This window comes from Acanthochromis polyacanthus, chromosome 3 (assembly GCF_021347895.1).
Source record: "Acanthochromis polyacanthus isolate Apoly-LR-REF ecotype Palm Island chromosome 3, KAUST_Apoly_ChrSc, whole genome shotgun sequence".
Taxonomy (NCBI): Eukaryota; Metazoa; Chordata; class Actinopteri; family Pomacentridae; genus Acanthochromis; species Acanthochromis polyacanthus.
In genome coordinates this window covers 19,315,502-19,335,465 of record NC_067115.1, presented here as the reverse complement: position 1 = coordinate 19,335,465, position 19,964 = coordinate 19,315,502, and the positions used below count along the sequence as shown (strand labels likewise).

The 19,964-nt window shown below is 37.0% G+C and overlaps 1 protein-coding gene and 1 non-coding gene across 2 annotated transcripts; one reads left to right on the top strand and one right to left on the bottom strand.

Annotated features, from left to right (window-relative positions):
* Positions 1 to 4,934: 4,934 nt before the first annotated feature.
* On the bottom strand, positions 4,935 to 5,007 carry trnar-ccu (transfer RNA arginine (anticodon CCU)). The gene has a single exon. It is a non-coding gene; the product is annotated as a tRNA-Arg (tRNA).
* Positions 5,008 to 5,474: 467 nt separating this feature from the next.
* On the top strand, positions 5,475 to 18,209 carry ttc26 (tetratricopeptide repeat domain 26). Its single transcript, XM_022206800.2, has 18 exons — positions 5,475 to 5,795; positions 5,945 to 6,085; positions 6,878 to 6,970; positions 7,099 to 7,213; positions 8,010 to 8,059; positions 8,234 to 8,379; positions 10,842 to 11,013; positions 11,421 to 11,495; positions 11,602 to 11,704; positions 12,555 to 12,610; positions 13,072 to 13,125; positions 13,223 to 13,286; positions 13,371 to 13,459; positions 13,732 to 13,815; positions 13,913 to 13,982; positions 15,827 to 15,933; positions 17,556 to 17,689; positions 17,848 to 18,209. The coding sequence occupies exons 1-18, from the start codon at positions 5,793 to 5,795 to the stop codon at positions 17,960 to 17,962; spliced, it is 1,671 nt and encodes a 556-aa protein (XP_022062492.1). The 5' UTR covers positions 5,475 to 5,792; the 3' UTR covers positions 17,963 to 18,209.
* Positions 18,210 to 19,964: the final 1,755 nt, after the last annotated feature.

Here is a 19,964-nt window from a genome sequence, read left to right as displayed (position 1 = left end):
AACAGATTCTGAAGTGGACTCTAAATAGTCATTTCAGCATGGGATGTCTGTTTCTTCATATTTTCTTCAGAAATTTCAGCAAAAAAAAATGTTTCAGTGTTTGTGTCCATTTCTGTAGATAGTAACACAGCAACTTGTATTCTTACAGATTTTGGAGCCTGTAAAGAAACACAAACTGTAGTCTGCTCTTCTTTTACCAAGTTGTATTAGCTCAGTAACAGATTGCAATGTGATCTGAGGGTTAAACTACAGGATATTTACTTTTGCAGAATATTCTTTATCACATCTTGAAAGAGTGTGTGAAACATGGCAGATGTTTGTTGACAAAGTGTGCAAGGCAGCCAGAAAGGCTTGAAGTTTGACAGTCAAATGATTTTGATTCCAAGACTTGGACAAAGTGGATTAATTTATAAGCCTTTGTAAAAACAAAGAAAGTGCGAGGTGATTTGGTTTTCTTCTGCTGTCCTGTGTTCTCGGTAGCAGCAGTACTGCTCAGGAACAGTCACATACTTTCTTTCTTGTGATTCCAAAATCTATTTTACCCTTAAAAAGATTCAGTCATGGACCATCTAATCAGTATGAACTTTTCACAATAGTAGAAGACAACTGCACTGCACACACCCATGCATCACACTGTTAAAACAAATGCTGTCAATATTTAGGTGTCTGAAATGTGTCAGATTGACATGACTCAGGTTTGATAGTGACCTGAGCCACACTTTAACGTCACATTGTGTACGCCCAGAACACTTAATACTATATATTTCAAAGTATTTTTTTGTAAATTCTTCAGAGCAAATGGTGGCATGTTTCCATGTGGAAACTCACAATGCACTGCCTCGGGTGACTCCGATTGTGTTGGCTTCAATGATTCAGCAGATTCTTCAGTGACAGGATTAGACCGGCTCATTGTCAGGCGGTTTGCTGTGAGGTTTACGTTTTTTTAAACGGATGAGGGATGCAGAAATTAAAGCTGAGAATAATGTTTTATTTTGTCTGATATAACATTCATAGCAGCTGATTAAAAGCAGAACCTCCTTATGTGGCCTAACTACACGTTGATTGTTGTTTTGGCTACCAGACACTGATCTCGTCACTCTCTATATGTTGTGGAAGTGTTGAGCTCTGGACTTTCCCTAAACCTCAAGAAGTTCATGAGCAATGAGACTACAATGTTTATGCGCCTGGCATTTTGCCTGAATGCTGAGTGTTGCACAGTTCTCGTGGCCCTATATTATACACTAAACAATATTTAGTTCTTGTTGACGTTTTCAAGAAGGTGATGATTTCTATACTTTTTATTGAAGTTCATAGTGGGTGACGGTGATGCATTACATTTAAAAGTGTTTCTAATATTTTGTCCACCATATGAGGGAAGCAAAAATACTGGACAGAAATGAATTATAGCACGGATTATAATTAGAATGTTGATTCATAAAACTTAATTGCCTCTTTTTGTGATGTATTAAACTGCTTCATGTCAATAATGCACATTTTTAACAGACATATTTGGATATTACTGAATCATCAATGCCCAGCAATCTATTGACTTAAAACTGAAGTAGTTAGTAATGCAATGTTTCACAGAATTTACCAAAAGAAAGAAAAAAACATCAATTTTTTTTCTGATTAGAAAGTTTCTATAAACAGTTTGAAAAGAAGAACAAAATTGTACATCAATAAAATCAGTGCCTCAGTGTCAGGGGTAAAATTTTGCAAATTATAAATGCTGTGGTACGTGGCATTGTTTCGTACAAATAAGCATTAATTTAAAAAATGTACATGACAATGCAGGTATTGTAAACATTTTAGAAATTCCTCAAAACAACTACACTTTTTATACAGAAGGTGGCAGTATAGGACCTGCTGTAAGTCATTGTGCTGTTGCCACTTTTGCTTACCTTCTGGTGAACCACAATGGTCAAACTGTCAGTGTAGGATAATTAAGGTGGTTTAAAAAAATGTGTGCACTATACTGCATTATAAAGATACAGATTTTTTTTCCACAAATATTTAATGATTTAAATTAAATGGGACTGAGGGAAAAAGCAAGAAAAGTGCAGAAGGTCAGAGTGGAAAAGAGAAAGGTATAGGCATAACAAATAAAACTTAGATAGATAGATAGATAGATAGATAGATAGATAGATAGATAGATAGATAGATAGATAGATAGATGTTTTCCATGAAAATTCACACTTTATTCATGTGCTAACATAATTGCACAACACAGGAGTGATGGTTGCTGGAAATGTTCCTCTGTACCCCTATGTAGATATTCTAATAAAAACCATCTGTTTCCACCTAGAATAGTCATTTACTACATTAGCAATGGGTAGACTGGATTTCTGATAAATAAGTTATCTTCATTGAAAAAAATAATGTTTTCTTTCAAACATTAGGATATTTCAAAGTGACCCCAAATTTTTGAATGGTACTTTATATTATGGCTGGAGGAATGAGAAATAATCTACTTAATGCTATTTTAGAGATTCTGTTTAGATCAAATTGCAGTTAATATCTAGGGAGGTCACAGAAAAAAGAATTGTTGCGTGTTGACTGAAGAACAAAACAAAACTGTTCTTTATGTCCATATCAAAAATCTATATAACATTTTATATTTTCATAATGTGTGACCATACATTACTCTCAGTTGATAAGTTTTTTAAAAACTGTATTTATATTTCCTGAAAACATAGTTTGTTTTAACATGAGAGTATTCCACAGTTTAGCGTTTGGGTTGTGCTAGTTTGGTTTTGTATGGTTTCATTTGGACGACTATCTTGAGGCCCCTCCATGTGGTTTAGTGAGGTTTTCTGTAACAGTTCTACAAAGCAACCTGCAGCAGAAGAGTCTTGGAGAGTTTTTAGGAAGCTCTGGAGACCAGACTTTAGAGCAGCAGAAACATTTGTTAGCAGTTTGAACAGGAGAAGGTGAGCTTCAGAGTAGCAATGAGAAGGAAACCTTCTTGACTCATGTGGTGAGGTCCTGTACAAAGAGTTTGATCAGGTTGTGAAGAGTCTGTAGTTCTTTGGTCTAAAAGCACAAGAAGAGTCGACTCATTAAAGGAGAAATCAGGAGATACTGTTGGTTCTTCTGTCATGTTTCCTTAGACTGAATATTAAGTTTCTATTTTAAATGATTTACCGTGTGAGCCCAAGAACACTTCAATAAACTCCCTCCATCCCCTGGACACCACATATTTTATCACCATGTTAAATCTTATTTTTTTATGTTTGAATTTTAATTATAGTTTCAACTTAGTTTTTTCTCTTTGCTTGTTTAGTTTTGTCATCTATATGTGAAAGGTGCTAAACAAATAAAGCTGAATTGATAAACTGAATAACTGACTAACTCATGATTGTGACAACAGAAGTATTTTTATTGTGATTAAAGGTTTTTTTTTTCATTTTTAAGGTTGACAAAAAAGTGAAAGAAATAAACCACATTAAAAGTGATTAAATCAAAGAAAAAAACACTTAATACAATAAAACTTATAAAATTAAAACATTAAATACAATTAGGTTATATTAAGTAGATAAAATATTTAATTAGATAATTAAACAGAAGATACAAAACATGTAATTATAAAATTAAACATTTTTTCAACAAAAATATTAAACAATAAAGATGAAATATTTTAGATAATTAAACATTTAAAAATACAATTAAACAAGAATATTAAACATTTAAAAAACACTAAACATTTAATTAGATTATTAAACCTTTAAAAAGACAAAACATTTAATTAGAAAATTAAATCTTAAAGACAATAAAACTTTAAATAGGAATTAAACAGAAAATACAATGACGCATTTAAAAAGATAATTAAACATTAAAAGGTGGTAAAACATTTAAAAAGAAAAACCTTAAAGACTAAATCTAAAAATTAAACACTGGGAAAGAAAAGTAAAAATTTTCAAACAAGCCGATAAAAAATTTGAAAAAACAATTAAACATTAAAAAGACAAAACATTTCAAAAACTTAACATTTAAGAAGAATCAAACTAAAGATAAAACATTTGAAAAGACACCAGTTAGATTTTAGAAGATCAAATTAAACAGAAGAGACAATAAAATGATCAGAAAGAGCAAAAACAGACAAGAGGTCTTAAGCGTTTTCTAGTCTGAAATGAAAACATCAAGTTGTTTCTTTAAACGTTTCCTCTTTCTATATTATTGGTTTGATTGTGGACAGATTTACTAAGAACTCATTTCAGAAAACTGCTTTCCAGATAAAGTCTACTAGAAGTTGAAGGCATCAATCAAACTAATGTTATCTTCTGATCTCCACAAACTTCACTGTTCAGTGAAGAGAATCAAAGTTTGTTCAGGATTTCTAAAGAACCCACAGGTGAAGGTCTGAGAAGAACTCAGATCGATGGTCTAAATGTGAAATCAAGACTCATGGTCACAAGTTTTAAGGCTTCTGTTAACCAGAAAGTTCAAACTAACAGAAACATACTGAGAAACTTTTAAAACCTCAGTCCTCAGAATGATCATGAGAATAAATTTACCACTAAAGCTCACATAAATGTCAGTTTACCAGTAAATATATGTCAAGGCATGAAAATTTCCCACTAGCAAATATTCACAAACAGATTCGCATATTTGGACCTGATTATATCCTTCGAACGTCTTTGGAATGACATAAAATTTCATAAACCCACCTGTCAAGTCTCCTCCGGATCAAGGTTTGCGTCACATGCCATATCAGCTTAATCAATTATAAAAGATAAATCAGTTTGCTATCATGTTTGTGACCAAGTATTTAATGTTAAAACTAGGTCTGGGACTTCAACACGTAGAATATGATTAATTAATTCCAGAAAAAATAACGCATCAAAAAAAACCACGGATTCAGTCGCAAATTACAAAGTCTGTAATTTAATAGATTACTTTTCTTACAGCATCCCAAAACTACTTAAAAAAACACCCACCCCAGATGGGACTCGAACCCACAATCCCTGGCTTAGGAGGCCAGTGCCTTATCCATTAGGCCACTGGGGCAATTGCGACTTCAGTATCGGCAGAATATTTACTAAATATTAAGTCTTGCTCCATTGGTGTATATAGATGATGAGTTATTATAGCTTTCGTTTTATATATGGATTAATGCGCGTCTTCTATAAGGTACATACTGTCAAAATTAAGCCTTCTGTGTCTCGGCAACGTCAACGCTCGCTATTCCGTTGCTAAGCAACAACGAACAAACCACTATTGTCAAGATCAACACAGAAGAGCTGATCCGCTTCCTGTCAACAGCCAAACTCCGTTTGTATTCACAATAAATGTCACTGAAGGCCAATATCTTAAAATTGTTCGAACGTGTAAGGGTTTCTTTCTGTTGTGATTGTAAGTTTTCTGTTCGGACCACTACGCAAAGGTTCAAGAGGTGTTTGAATGTGTCGTTAAACGGCCAGGTCCCTCGCTTATACCTTTACTTTGAAAATCCGAGAGCAGAAATTTAAATTTATGCTGCTGTTAGCTTAAACAGTGATAAGCTAAAGCTACCGAGGTATCACTTAGCACAATTCTCCACCACGCGATAGTTGAAAACATGTTATTTATTCGGTTTTTATCACGGACATGTTAGTCGTAAGAGAATTAAATTTACACTGGGGCCGATTTCTCGCTGGTTTCAAAGAGAGATTAATGTAGGTATCGGCAGATTTTAGGTAGCTAACGGTTAACTGATAGCTAACGTCTGTTTTCATAGAGAGAAGCAACAACCGTTACCTGGGTCAGTCATAAACAGGTCTTTGCCAACACTTCTTCCTTAAAGACTCGTTGACATGGTGAGCTTTTATGAACTTAATACCATTATAATGGTGTAGTAGTCTCATAATTGAACCTATCTGACTGTTATTTTGGCCCATTGAAAGTCACCAGTAAAACACAGGGATTGGGCAATAATGGGAGAAAATTCAATCGTGTGCCTTTGCAGATCCTCTCTCGTGTGAAGCCAGCCGTGGGAGGAGAGACACCCGTGGGCATCAGTGAGAAAAAGAAGAACAAAGCAAAAGTTCCTCGCTTGGAGGAATACCTGCAACAGAGAGACTACCTTGGGGCCTTGACATTATTAGAGGTACTGGAACACATATAACGCAGTCTACTTCCTGAGATAACAATCAATCAATAAATAAAGTCTGCCAAGGTTTTTGAGGAAAGGGCTCCCCATCACTAGATGTTTAAATATTTTATGCATTGGACATTATAAGAAATTCAGTCCTTACCTGTACTAGAACATGTCTCATCACAATTATTATTGTTTCAGTTAGTGGAAACAGTATGACTGTACATTTATCAATTAACAGAGTTGCACTAGGTTCAATGTCAAAGTAGTAAATGCTGAACAACCTTCAAAAAGTTAGAGAAATTCTGACAAAAAATTCAAAGTCTTTGGAGCAGGTTGAAGAGATTGGAATGTGGATATGTGCAGTAGAGGTAAGAGTGGAAATATTACACTGTGTAGAGATTAAGAAATTATTACCCACTTTTTGGTGTGATCAAACTTACACTAAACTCAAAAAACTATGTCTGCTTAGTTTCCTATAACCCCATGATAAGTTATTGAAGCTACTTTTTGATAACGATTAATTCAGTTTCCTTCAATATAAACAATCAAATGAAACAGATTAAATAGCTCATGGAATTAAGATGGAACTGCTGAACTCACTTGCCTGCTGTGTCGTTAACAGCTGCAGTTTCACCGAGGGCCTAAATATTTGTTAACTGCAATTCATGCTGCAGATTATCTTGTGTCAGGCCCTGGAATTAAAGTTTCAGAAATAGAATCACACCCTTGTCTGGGCTTCAGACAACACTGTCCTACTGAGGTGCTGCCGCTGCTGCTGATATGTTGCTGTGTCATCTTTAGTTTCAGAGAAGTATTGGAGAAAAAGAGGAGCATGCAGACCTCTGGATCGGCTACTGTGCCTTTCACCTGGGTGATTACAAGAGAGCTATGGAGGTAATTTTGGTTGTGTATATGTGTGTGTTAGAAAGTATATATTGCTTAGTCCATTGAATTTTACATGAAGTAGAACAAATACAACATTTACAGCATTTTGTAATATTTTTTTTATCATGTTCCGACAGGAGTATAAGTCTTTGACCCTGAACCCTGAATGTCCTGCTGAGGTGTGGGTCTTTCTGGCTTGTGCCCTGTTCTTTCTGGGGCTTTATAAAGATGCAGAGGAGGCTGCATCTAAAGGTAGGATTTTGTCATTTTTTCCTGTGTATGAAAACCTCCTGAGTCACTAAATTTTCTACAGATTTATTTGAGTGACCATATTATTTGCACTCAGTATTTTTAAAAAAACAATAATACAGAAGCTATTTTTCAGTAAATGTTAAGTCCCATAGTAGGAAAATTAGTCTGAAAAGGTTTCTGTGCAGTGTGTTTATAAAAGTCTACTTACTAAGCTCATCAATTGACTTAATGCTAGATTTTATAGAACATTATGTTGACTGACTCATTACCACATATAGCATGCATACAGTATTTTAACTACTTGACACAAAAAGGTCAAATCTGGCCACATATGCTTCCATGTAATATATGTTTTTTTTTTCAGAATAGAAACCAATAGACGCTGAGATGAAGTCTCACTCAGATTATTTGTGTTATGTGATTTTAGTGCAAATTTAATTAGCTCACCAAATTATTTTGATGTGCACCAGGTTAAAATTGGGCACAAATCTGACAATAGATGTTCCTTCTTTGCTCCAATTGATATTTGGATGTTCTTGTAACTGTATACTTCTGCCGGGAAGGTGCGCAGAGACTGTTTAGTAGATGTTGCTGAATGGGTTCGCTGTGTGATTTTTAGACCACCACCCAGTGAACCACTCCCCACTCTTTCTGTAACTTCTCTTCCAGATCAACTTACAATGCTGCTGAGTCAGTTATGTGACTGCAGAGAGGAAGGCGAGGATGTAATAAATTGTGCTCTAATTCCCATGTGGTTTACTGTCTAAATAAATTTGTTGTCTCTTGTACTCTGTAGCACCTGTGTCTCCCCTTCAAAACCGGCTGCTCTTCCACTTGGCTCACAAGGTTTGGAAATGATGACACTATTCTTATGCTATAGTGTATTTGCTGAACAACCTTTCAGTGGTTAATCCCCAAACAGGTTCTTCCTGAGTTTGAATCATGTCTTCTTGTTTTCCCCAAATCTTTGTCACTCTAATTTAATCCGTCATTGTCTATTGTCTTAATATTGTGTTTTAGTTCAATGACGAGAAGAGGCTGATGGGTTTCCACCAGAACTTGGAGGATGTGACTGAGGACCAACTGAGCCTGGCGTCCATCCACTACATGCGCTCCCACTATCAGGAGGCTATAGACATCTATAAACGCCTGCTGCTGCAGAACAGGTCTGTGCGTGTTGCTGTCTTTGACTCTTTTAAATTAGTTTCCCACTCCTGCTGTACCTGAAAGCTAGCATCACCTTGATAGGTGAGAGCTTATAATGGAGGAATATTAGACTTCATGTGCTTCACACCTTGTGGAAGCACAAAGACAATGCAGGTATGCTGGTGGAAATGCAGCAGAACTGGTAAGCAGGCTTCATCTAACACTGATATGCTGTATTTGTAGAAGCCATTTGTAAAAATGAAAAGAATCTGATTTCACTAGATATCCCTTTTCACTTCTTTCCCACATATATTGGACCAATGATGTATGAGGATTTTTAATAGCCTAGCCACGCTAGACCCATGTTCTGAAGGCACAAGGGTCTAGGCACGCTCAACAGGGAGGGAGGCGGGCTAAAAGGTTGTCTATCAAATCACTCTGCAGCAATTGGGTAGGTATACAACCACTCAACGCAACGAATAGGCTCCTAGAGCGCCGGAAATCAGAGGATACGGTAGTTCGGTGAAGCCTTATTTATACAGTCAATGGGTGAAGGTCAAGTATATTACAGACATGTTAACGGAAAGATTATTCAGAGTCGGTGCTAATGGAGCTCAACGACTGTTGTCGTTTTTGTTGTCGACCCTGGCAGAGAATTAAATTCGTTGCCGTGGGTTGTCTAGCATGGCTAGGCTAGTTGTTTGCGGTTGTTTCTGTCAGAATCGTCGCGCCTCTGTCGTCACTTAGTTACGCCCGCCTTCTGACTCTACACTTCATGGTGATTGGTCCGGCCAGTTTTAGGAGAATCCAGCCTCGAGCCTTATGGAGGGTAACTAGACCCACCCTGGCAGAGAATTAAATTCGTTGCCGTGGGTTGTCTAGCGCGGCTAGGCTAGATTTTTATTAGTCTGACAGGAGATTTACCAGAAGCAGCTGCTGGGCTCTGCAGCGGCTCTGAGCACACGCTTTGTCGGAACACAAATTTGTCATACCACAACTGCTTCTTGTGACTGATAACAGAATAATGCAAAAAAAAAAAGTGGAGTACAGTAAGATTGAACACATTGCTCAAGTCTGCAAATATCTATTCCTTTCTACAACTTATTTCTAGGTGTTTCCTAATATGTTGCTGTGATAGCTTCTTATCTCTGATGTTTTTTTTCACTATGTGAGGTTTTGTTCATCATCTATAGTGAAAATATAGACATTGATATTGAAACAAATTGGATGCAGGAGGCTTTGGAGTATTCAGTGTCACCTATCTCTGCCCCTGTGCCCCTCATTGCCTTTGCAAGTAAACACGAACAGGGAAGATAGTTCTTCTAAGTTAATTTGTGCTTAACTGGATGAGATACAAACATCAGAGGGGTAGTACTTGCGTGGTGTGTGGAGTGATCCAAGCTGTACTGCTCACTTCAGTTAGACACAGACCTAATTCCACACATTGCATTTGTAGTTCAAGCCAACAAATCTCCACCTATGTGGTGTAACTCTCAAATGCGTTGATCTTTTTAAACACTATTACATCTAAGGCAGATTAAGCCATTTATGAAAATAATATTGCTTCCAACCTTTTAAGAATAAAATCTTGACAGCTATTGGATGTTGGAAATGTGTTTTTATGTCCATTAATGTTTCTCAGCATAGAGTGATAAACTAACTACCAAATCTGAATTAGTCAACAAAGTAATCCATTGTCACACTCGCATTTGTAGTTATTACAATGTGATTATTGTGCAAGGAGCGCAAAGTTCCACTGTTTTATGTTCAAATGCAGATAGACAGATGTCGTATTTCCAGCACTTTTCTGGGAGTTCTTCAGCTGAAACAGAAACCATTACAAATACCAGAAGTAAGAGAAAGTAAGACTTTTAACATTTTGACAACAAAACATTGACATTTGAGGTTTTGTTTGAATGACAATATCTCAGGTACTGTTGAAGATAAAAGTTTGAAATTTGTCATCATGTCAATCACGATCTAAAATACTGCACAAGTGGATCTCATAATCTATGATTGTAGTTGAGCTGAAATACGGAACAAAAGCATCAACAAAGTTGTCCAAAATTACATTTTCTGAATCCATTGCACAATGAGAAATCAGTGAACAATGAAAATTTCAGTTTTTTTTTTATCTTTGACATGTTCTGAAATACTGTTGTTCAAACACACATCAAATTTAAATATGCCAAAAAAAACTTCTAAAAGTTTGTAAACAGCAATTACAAAACAAAAATCTCGAAAAATATCTGATCTAAAATTCTAAAATTTCACAAATACCTTAATAAATATCCATATTATATGCGAGAAAATCTCAGGCAAAGATGACAGAGCAGAAAAGTAGTTCTAAAAATGTGATGATTTCAGATGGAATGACCCAATACTTTAATTACATCATGATACAAATGCTCTCCTAAGTAAGGACAAAAACTAATAAGTCTGAAAGCCACCTTAACATTCTCACTATATCTGGTCTTTTCAGAGACTTCCTGGCTCTGAAAGTGTACGTGGCTCTGTGTTACTACAAGCTCGATTACTACGATGTGTCCCAGGAGGTGTTGGCCGTTTATCTGCAGAGCATCCCTGACTCCACCATCGCTCTCAACCTCAAGGCCTGCAACCACTTCAGGCTTTACAATGGCAAGGCAGCCGAGGTACTCACTGTTTGAATGCTTCATATCCAGATTGATATGTTGGTGGTTCGCATATTTTCACCTTTGTAAATGAATAGATGAAAAGATATCTGTGAAAGAAGCTTTGAAGGACAAGTATTACAAATACACCTTACATTACTGTGAGAATAAAGTGAAATGAACGGCTCTGTATCACCACGCACTAATAGGTTAACATGAATTTTCCAACAAATAATACAATCGTTGACATTTTTGTGGGGTTAATGTAAAGTTATTGTGCTTTTACTGAAAATCTTGCATTAATGTTTTATTTCTTACCCTGTGTATTCCATTACGGTCGAGCCAGCAGCTGCTTGGCCTTTTCCTTTCTTTGATGAGAGTATCTGGTGGTAGGTGTGACTCATGTGTGTACTCTCTCTTCCTTTTAGGCGGAGTTGAAGAACCTAATCGACATCTCCTCCTGCTCCTTTGAGTTTGCTAAGGAGCTTATCCGACACAACCTGGTAAGCTCTTCACAGGCTCTGACTGTGAGCGTATGAGTGTGTGGGTGCCCATACATTAGTGACTTATATGCTAGACATCCATGCTCCATATCCCTGCGTACTGCAGGTGGTGTTTCGTGGCGGGGAGGGGGCGTTGCAGGTACTGCCTCCTCTGATCGATGTGATCCCTGAGGCCAGACTCAACCTGGTCATCTACTATCTCAGACAAGGTGTGTAGCCACAGCACTGCAGTTTTCCAGACTGAGCAAAACATGGACTAAAATAGAAAATGCCAGTATAATTTAGACCTTTATTTTCAAATGCAATCACCTGCAGTATATCAACATAATATTTCAGTGATGTGATACTCTGCTTTAGTTAGTATTCAATATCATTTTTTTTAAAAGTACCATCCAACATCTCAGTTAACATGTTGCTATCCATTTGAAGTATAGTTAATTTAATTCTTAAATTTCATATACAATCATGGATGAAAGTATTGGCACCCCTAGAATTTTTCCAGAAATATACAATTTCTCCCATAAATTGTTGCAATTACAAATGTTTTTGGTATACAGGTGTTTATTTCCTTGATGTGCATTGGGAAAACACAAAAAAGCAGAAGAAAAAAGCCAAAATTGACATAATTTTACACAAAACTCAAAAAATGGACCAGACAAAATTTTTGGCACCCTCATCTCACATCCTTTGGAAGAAATAACTGAAACCAGTCGCTTCCTATAACCATCAAAAAGCTTCTTACACCTCCCAAATGGAATTTTGGACCACTCTTCTTTTGTAACCTGCTCAAGGTCTCTTAGATTTGAAGGGGGCCTTCTTGCAACAGCAGCTTTGACATCTCTCCAGAGGTGTTCAATGAGATTTAGATCCGGACTCATTGCCGGCCACTTCAGAACTCAAGGAAATAAACACCTTTTACCTAAAGCATTTGTAATTGCAACAATTTCTGGGAGAAAGGGTGTATTTTCTGGAAAAATTCCAGGGGTGCCAATACTTTCAGCCATGACTATAGAAGCTATCTTAGTTCAGGGATTCACATTTTCTATTTTGTGCTTCCAGATGACGTCCAGGAAGCTTACAACCTTATCGAAGATTTGGTTCCCACCACACCTCAGGTGACAATACATTTTAATGTGATATTTCCACTGTGATGTCCCTATCTGACCTCAACAAGCGAATCTAATTCTGCCCCATTCCACTTTAATGTAGAAAGTGCAAATATGAACTGTTTTGCTGTCAAAGCTTGATATCTTCCGCAGTCTTGCAGCAAAGAGAATGTGAAATGAAAACCACAATTATTTCAGTTTAAATGAAGCTTGTTAACAAACCGCTTGTGCTTGCTTCACTTAAGAGTTCCTGAGGAGATTTTTCTTTCCTCTGACCATTTTCTTTTTAATCTTCAAAGGCAGTTTTAATGTCTCCCGGATCTGAAAGCATGTGAAACTCACGGAGTGCTTGGCACTTGAAGCTCTTTTATGTGTGTTTTTAACTTGTTGGAATGGATTTTGATGTGGTTTGAAGCAGCGATGAAACAATAGATCAAATGATTCACTGAGATTATTTATTATTTTCTCAGGAGTATATTTTGAAAGGAGTGGTAAATGCTGCATTGGGACAAGAAATTGGATCAGTGAGTACTTGTGTTCAACTTGAAGAGTTACGTACAAACAGATATGATAGCTCTGCCTGTGAGACAAATGTGTGTTTTCTGTGCTTTTATCCTTCAGAGGGATCACTTGAAAATTGCCCAGCAGTTCTTTCAGTTGGTTGGAGGCTCTGCTAGTGAATGTGGTACTCCAGATCAAAATTTCCTCAATGTTGTCCTTTAAAGCTACAGAGTGCAAGCTTGTATGTATAGCTTTTTTTTCTTTTCAGATACTATTCCAGGCAGACAATGCATGGCCTCCTGCTTCTTCCTCTTGAGGCAGTTTGAAGACGTTCTCATATATCTGAACTCAGTCAAGGTTAGTGTTGAAATCATTGTATGGTGCTTTAGCATTGAAGAATCAGTGTTAATATTTTGCTCTGATAAAATAAGAGGAGGTTGAATAAAAGGATCCCACATGCTGGGTGAGAATTGTCACTTCAGTAGACGAGTGGTTCTTTAAAGCTGCAGTGCATTTTTTCAAGTGTGTTTTCCTTTCTCCCACACTATTCATGCTACGTATGAAAAGCTGACACTTCAGACTTTATTGCTGGACAGGTTGGCACTGCTACTATCCTTTTCTTTTTTCAGGGTTACTTCTACAGCGATGATACATTCAACTTCAACTATGCTCAGGCTAAAGCAGCGCTTGGAAACTACAAAGAGGCAGAGGAGGTATCTTACTTGATAAATTATCTTCAGCGGTTATTTTTACATCCCTTCATTTAGTCATTGACTAGTTTTTGTACTAATTAAATGTTTTCCTTTGTAGATTTTTCTGCTCATTCAGAGTGAGAAGATCAAGAATGACTATGTTTATCTCAGCTGGCTGGCACGATGCTGTATGTATAGTAGTTATACTGGTGATAGTACAGTGTATTTAATTACAAAAGTATTTTTGCAAGGAGTGGCAATATTTTTCATATAGCACAATTTATACGTGAAACAATGTCAGAAAAAAAGGCCCCAATACCAAAAGAATTACAGAGTGTAGTAAAAATGACACAAATTCACTCATTGCAAGACATTAAATTATAAACTCCACTTAAGCAACAAATACTATATCAGTGCATCAGTCAGAACAGAGTTTCAAACATAAACAAAATATGTTTGGAGAAAAGATATAAGAAATCTGAGCACTGTTGAGTTTGTTCGTTTTTTGAGATTGAAGACAAACTACTTCTCTCCAATTAAGCTATTTATTTTGTAAATGTCAGTGTCTTAAAAGAATCTTGTACAAAAAGACCTTTTCTGTTTGGAAGAGCCTCCCAGAAAAGGACAAAGTCTGATATGAACAGGACGTTTTATACAGTATGGTGAAATGTGATTGGTTATGGAACACAAACATATAATTCAAATATTGAAATGTGATTGGCTAAAGGTGGGGATAGACTGTGGTTTAGACTTAGTTCTCCCATTAGTTGGTGCACAGATATGTCCATATTTCTTGGCACACGATCCATCCAATCCCCAGGAGCCGCACCCTGTAAGAGGAACCCTCCTGCAAACTTTTTCCTGCTTTCTACCAGTTAGTATTATTCTATTGTTAGCTGAGATGTGATGCAGCCATTAGTGGTATTTCATAGGGAGGATACAGGTGTTCATCAGGGAGGATTATTATTGTTTCTCCCTCAAACAACCTTGAGCTAGCAGTTTCAGCACAATTACTTGTTACATCATAAGGAAATAGGAATGTGCTGTGTATCAAGGTCAGAACTCTATCTTTGTTAGTGTGTATATGTGGAAGAAGCTGCATTTTTAAGCAGCTGTAACTTTCTAGCCTTACCTGTCTGTGTCCATTGGAGCTTGGAGTTAGAGCTTTGCTCCATCTCTTCCCTTTTAAAGGTAAAGCACAACTCATGCATTCATTGCACATAAAATGGTTATTATTATCAATATAACACTCATGTGTAGTATCAATGTCAATGTTCAGTTAGTAGTACCTTTAAAAAATAAATCCTAACAGCACGGGCACCTTTACTTCATCAACTCTGAACAGATCCCAGGCAGAAGTTTTGCACAGACATTTAAAGATCTTAAACCAGATTGGCTTCCATGATTTAAAAAAAAAAGACACAAACATTTTAGAAGGTATTTCCAGTGCAACAGTCCCCTGTCATGAGAATACCAGCTCTTAATTTCAGACTTGGTAATGTGTTTGTTCAGTATGAATACAAGTAGTTTTGCATATATTATGTAAAATTGCCAAAATGAGAGCAAAAATGATCCAGTTTCTTCACCACAGGCTTGCTGCTGCGTTTGGCACCAGCTGCACAAACAGCTGCAAAGCCTTTTTAGGATAGACGTGAAAAAGGGGTACAGTTGTCTCCACCTGATGACATAAAAGCATGGAGAACACTCTCAGATACCGTAACCCAGTGAAAACAGAACTGAAGGAGCCTTTATTCTGGCTCGCTGAGGCCGGGATCTGAATCAAACATCTCCGCCAGATATCTAGCCTCAGGCCTGTAAAGAATTTAGGGTCACTCTTTCACACAGCTAATGTTACACTCAGCAGCTCTAAGAAATGGAAATATCCGCTGTAGGATTTTTTTCTTCCTTTCTTGACTTAATCTACATCAATAAAGCCTGCCCACAGCCTTTATTATTTTCCAAATTTTAATCTATGAAAGCTGAAGCGGCCTGTGAACATTGGATTATTGAACACTGATCTTCGTCTTGTCAGACATAATGAACCAGAAGGGTCAGCTTGCCTGGGAGCTCTATCTGAAGATGGGCACTTCCTCGGATTCCTTCAGTTTGCTGCAGCTCATTGCAAACGACTGCTACAAGGTAATTTCATCCTCCATCTTTTGCCTCTTCTATGTCTGTGGTGATCACTTGCATAATGAATATATGTATTAGTCTGTCAAGTTTTAGTAAAATAATTAGAGATTTGATCAACAGAAAATTGCTTGCCAAAAATGCTGATAAGTAATAAAGAGTTTTGAATGAATTTATTTTGAATCATGCAGGCACGGTAACATTCTCTCGTTCTTGCTCCTCACATGTGCTTTGCGCTATTTTCTATTTCTGCATAATAATTTTTGATTTTTATTTTAGTCTCTTAGTTGGATACCAAGAGAGAAATCCTAGGACATCATCTTTCATTTAGAACCTGTTCACACTAAACGACTAATTGATCAATCAAACAGTTTATAGTTGCAACCTGAGTGTGATTTTTTTTTTTTTTTTTTTTTTGGTCTTTTGTGGTGAATTTAAAAATGGGGTTGCAACTCGTGGTTTTCTTACTTAATTACATATTTTATACATAAAATAACAATAGTTTAGAAATGTTTTGTAAACATTTTCATGTGTCTTGTTTAACCACAGTCTAAAACAGAGGACATTCCCTTTACAATGAACTGAGAAAAGCAGAAAATGCTCAGGTTAAGAACCTAGCAGCAGAAATTTTGGGTGTTTTTGCTTGAGAGGTAAATACTATTTTCTGCTGCTGCACCAGTATCTTAAGGTGGCCATTCCCTTGGTAAAACACCCAGTTGTGTTGCTAAGGGAAGGAGTCTTTTTATTCTGTGTAGCACAGTTTTAAATGTCAGTATTTTTAAAGTAAGGATACTAATACTACACTGTAAGAGTACACAGTTACAAGCAAAAGTCTAGAATTGAAAAGGATAGCTTGCAAAAATGCATGCAAGTATTTTATGAAAATGGACTTAAAATGTTAAAAGTAAAAGTACTGAATGCAGGAAGGTGTCCTATGTAACTGTTATACACTATGTAATGAGATTGCTTTTGCTCATGTAATAATATAACGCTGGGATTTCGCTGTTGTAGTTAGTCAAAGTGTGGATATTTTTGTGTCGAACTACGACTAATGGTTATATTTATTACAAATGAATCTGATGCTTAATATTCTGTCAGTTGACTAAGCTTTTTGCTTTCAGCTGTACTCATATAAAGTGGTGGGTACTGTAAGTTATATTTTGTTGTTTTGTGTTCAGAAATCTTAAGTCAGATGAATGCTGTGAGGTCAAAAGTACAACACTTCCCTCTAAATGTAGTAGAGGTAGAAAAAAAAGTGGCAAGAAAGCCTCCGATTTGTGTGTAAGAACAGTGTTTGAGTAAACGTACATTCCCACACTGTAAGTTTGCCACTTTGTGAATTTGTGAATGTCACTGCATATTTTTGTGGGGTTTTTTTCTCAGGCTAGTTTTGGCTGCTTCTTTATTGTCACATCCTGCTTAAGCACATTTTAATGTAGCTATGGTCATGTGGAGGTGTCATCCCTCGAACTGCCCTCAGTTTTCACACCATATTTTTGAAATGCAACCAAAAATGGTGTTACGAATACAATCTGTGGGTACAGATTGAAAGCTAAGGATCTGGTTTGATCTGTGGCTGAGAAAACAACATGGTGCCTACCAGTGTTCGTGATCTGAGTCTGTTGTTTCAGATGGGTCAGTTCTACTATGCAGCCAAAGCGTTTGATGCACTGGAGAAGCTTGACCCGGGCTCCAACTACTGGGAGGGCAAAAGAGGAGCATGTGTCGGCATCTTCCAGCTCATTCTGGCAAACAAGGAGTCCAAGTATGTTTGTCTCTTTTTCCCGTGCAATAGTTTGGATTGTGGGTTTATGATCTTCTGCTCTCTGGTGGAGTGGGCGTGATGTATAAATACAATAAACATGAGAGATGGTGCATTCTGGATCTAATCTTGTTTCCTCGTATATCCTGTTTGTGTTCTAGGGAGACCCTTAAAGAGGTTCTAATCCTCCTGCGAAATTCAGGAAACCCGCAGGTTGAGTACATCATTCGAGCTCTAAGGAAGTGGGCCAAAGACAACAGAGTCCTCCTGTCGTGACGGCCTTCAGCACTGAACTTCTGCTCACTGCAGGCACGCAGTAAGAGTAGCTACAATATGCAGACGTCAGCAGTCATCATGAGTAATTTGTTTGTAAAATAAATTTATGAATGACATCTATACCAGATGGATAAATGTGGACCTTTCACTGCTATGATGTAATTTGTATCAAAATATCTATGCTTTGAATTACAATTCTCTATGTACTTGTATATTTGTATTAAAATGTGACTGTATTTTCAAATTACTTTTGTGTTGGCTGTGATGATTTGCACTAATGCAAGTAGAAAAACTGACTCATTGTTTATTTTCAGCATTCACTAAGAAATATAAGAGTTTCTTGCAGAACATAGAGATAGAACAAAACAGTACAAAAATAATAACCAGGAGAATAATGAACTTACAAACTCGTGTCGAAAAGACGAAATATCAGTGTTGCTTTTTTCACCTGCATATGTTAATTTAAGAAATAAGTTATTAATGTGTTACCCTCAACACTGCTGAGTAGGAAACCTACTTCTCATAGCATTTTTGTTGATTTGTCCTGGTCGGATATTCTAAATTCCATGTTCAAGTTGCCATTAAAAGCATCGAAAAAATCAAAGTGGAGCAATTTGATGGTATACCACACATGGTGGCCAAAAAGCATTTTTGTCCCGACACAATTACTGGAAAAATAAATGGTGATTAAAATTTTCTCAGAGTCACAGACCCCCTAGAAAAGAGGCGTCCTGTGAGCAAACCTCACGGAGATGAATGGGGCACCATCTTGGTTAATACAGCGTGTTTTAACCTCGCTTGGCTGCTAAATAGCTTTATCTTTCAAATTTTATGCCCTCTTTTTTGTAATGAGGCTTTATGTTAGAAATGTGAATTCTTAAGCCCAAGCCAACCAACATGACAGAGTTATTCTCTGAGACTCTCAGACAGAACACATTAAGCAACCACTGCCCAGCAAGTAGGGAATGTTGTTTTTCAGACATCATACATATAACATCATATTAAATAAGATAGAACATTTTGCTTGTAATATTTTGAGAATGTTTTAGAGATGTTTGTGTAAGACATTATAGAATGTTATTCTATGAACCGTGTTACATGATAACAAAGGATGTTCTTAATACATCAGCAGACAAAATAAACTTCATACATGTTACAGCAGCCAGATACAGATGCTACAGAAGAAACAGGACAAGAATTACAAAAGCGCAATAATGACAATGTTAAAAATATAACAAAGGTCTCATAAAGACAATGTACAAATATGGATCTGTACAGATATGACACGATGCGTAAACACATGAAAATGTTTTAAGAAGAATGTCTTTAGAGGACTTTATCCTCTAAAAATCTCACTGAAAACATTACGAGAACGTTTTCAGAACAAAGAAGACCTATCTGGGTGCAAATTCACAGAGGGAGCCTTGTGTAAAATCTGTGACGTGTCCTTTCACTTGCAAATTTAGTAAAACACCCTGCCACACCATTGTCACTTTACACACAGAGGAGGGTTGGAGGCGGTAAACAGAGCAAAGTTTCACCCCTGGGGCTTTGCAACAAGTTAATCTGGACCAGGTTTCTACCACATAAAGAGAGCAAAACCCAAGATTCAGAGTGATATCTAAATTTATGGCCACAGTTTATTGCAATGAGGAGTATTTCTGTTGCAGTTAAACTGAGCATCAACAGGTGGTCATTAGTCCTATTTAAATCAGCTGTTCCGGGGTGGTCAGCTGAGGCAGCCAATCCACTGGCTTGCCTTCTTCCCTTTAGGATTTGGGTGTTTGAGTGAGAGCTGGTTGCAAAAAAAAAAAAAAAACAATTCAGCGTTTTCCTGAATAGCCAGAATGAAAGGCAGCAAGTGAAAGCTGCGGGGTGAGACGGCGGGATGAAGCCGCTCGTGGGTGCCTGGATTCCCGCAGCATGTGGGCCGTGTCTCCCACTCCCACGTCCTTCACTCACACACTTTATAAAGGTCATAATAGTGCTGATAGTGTTGTTA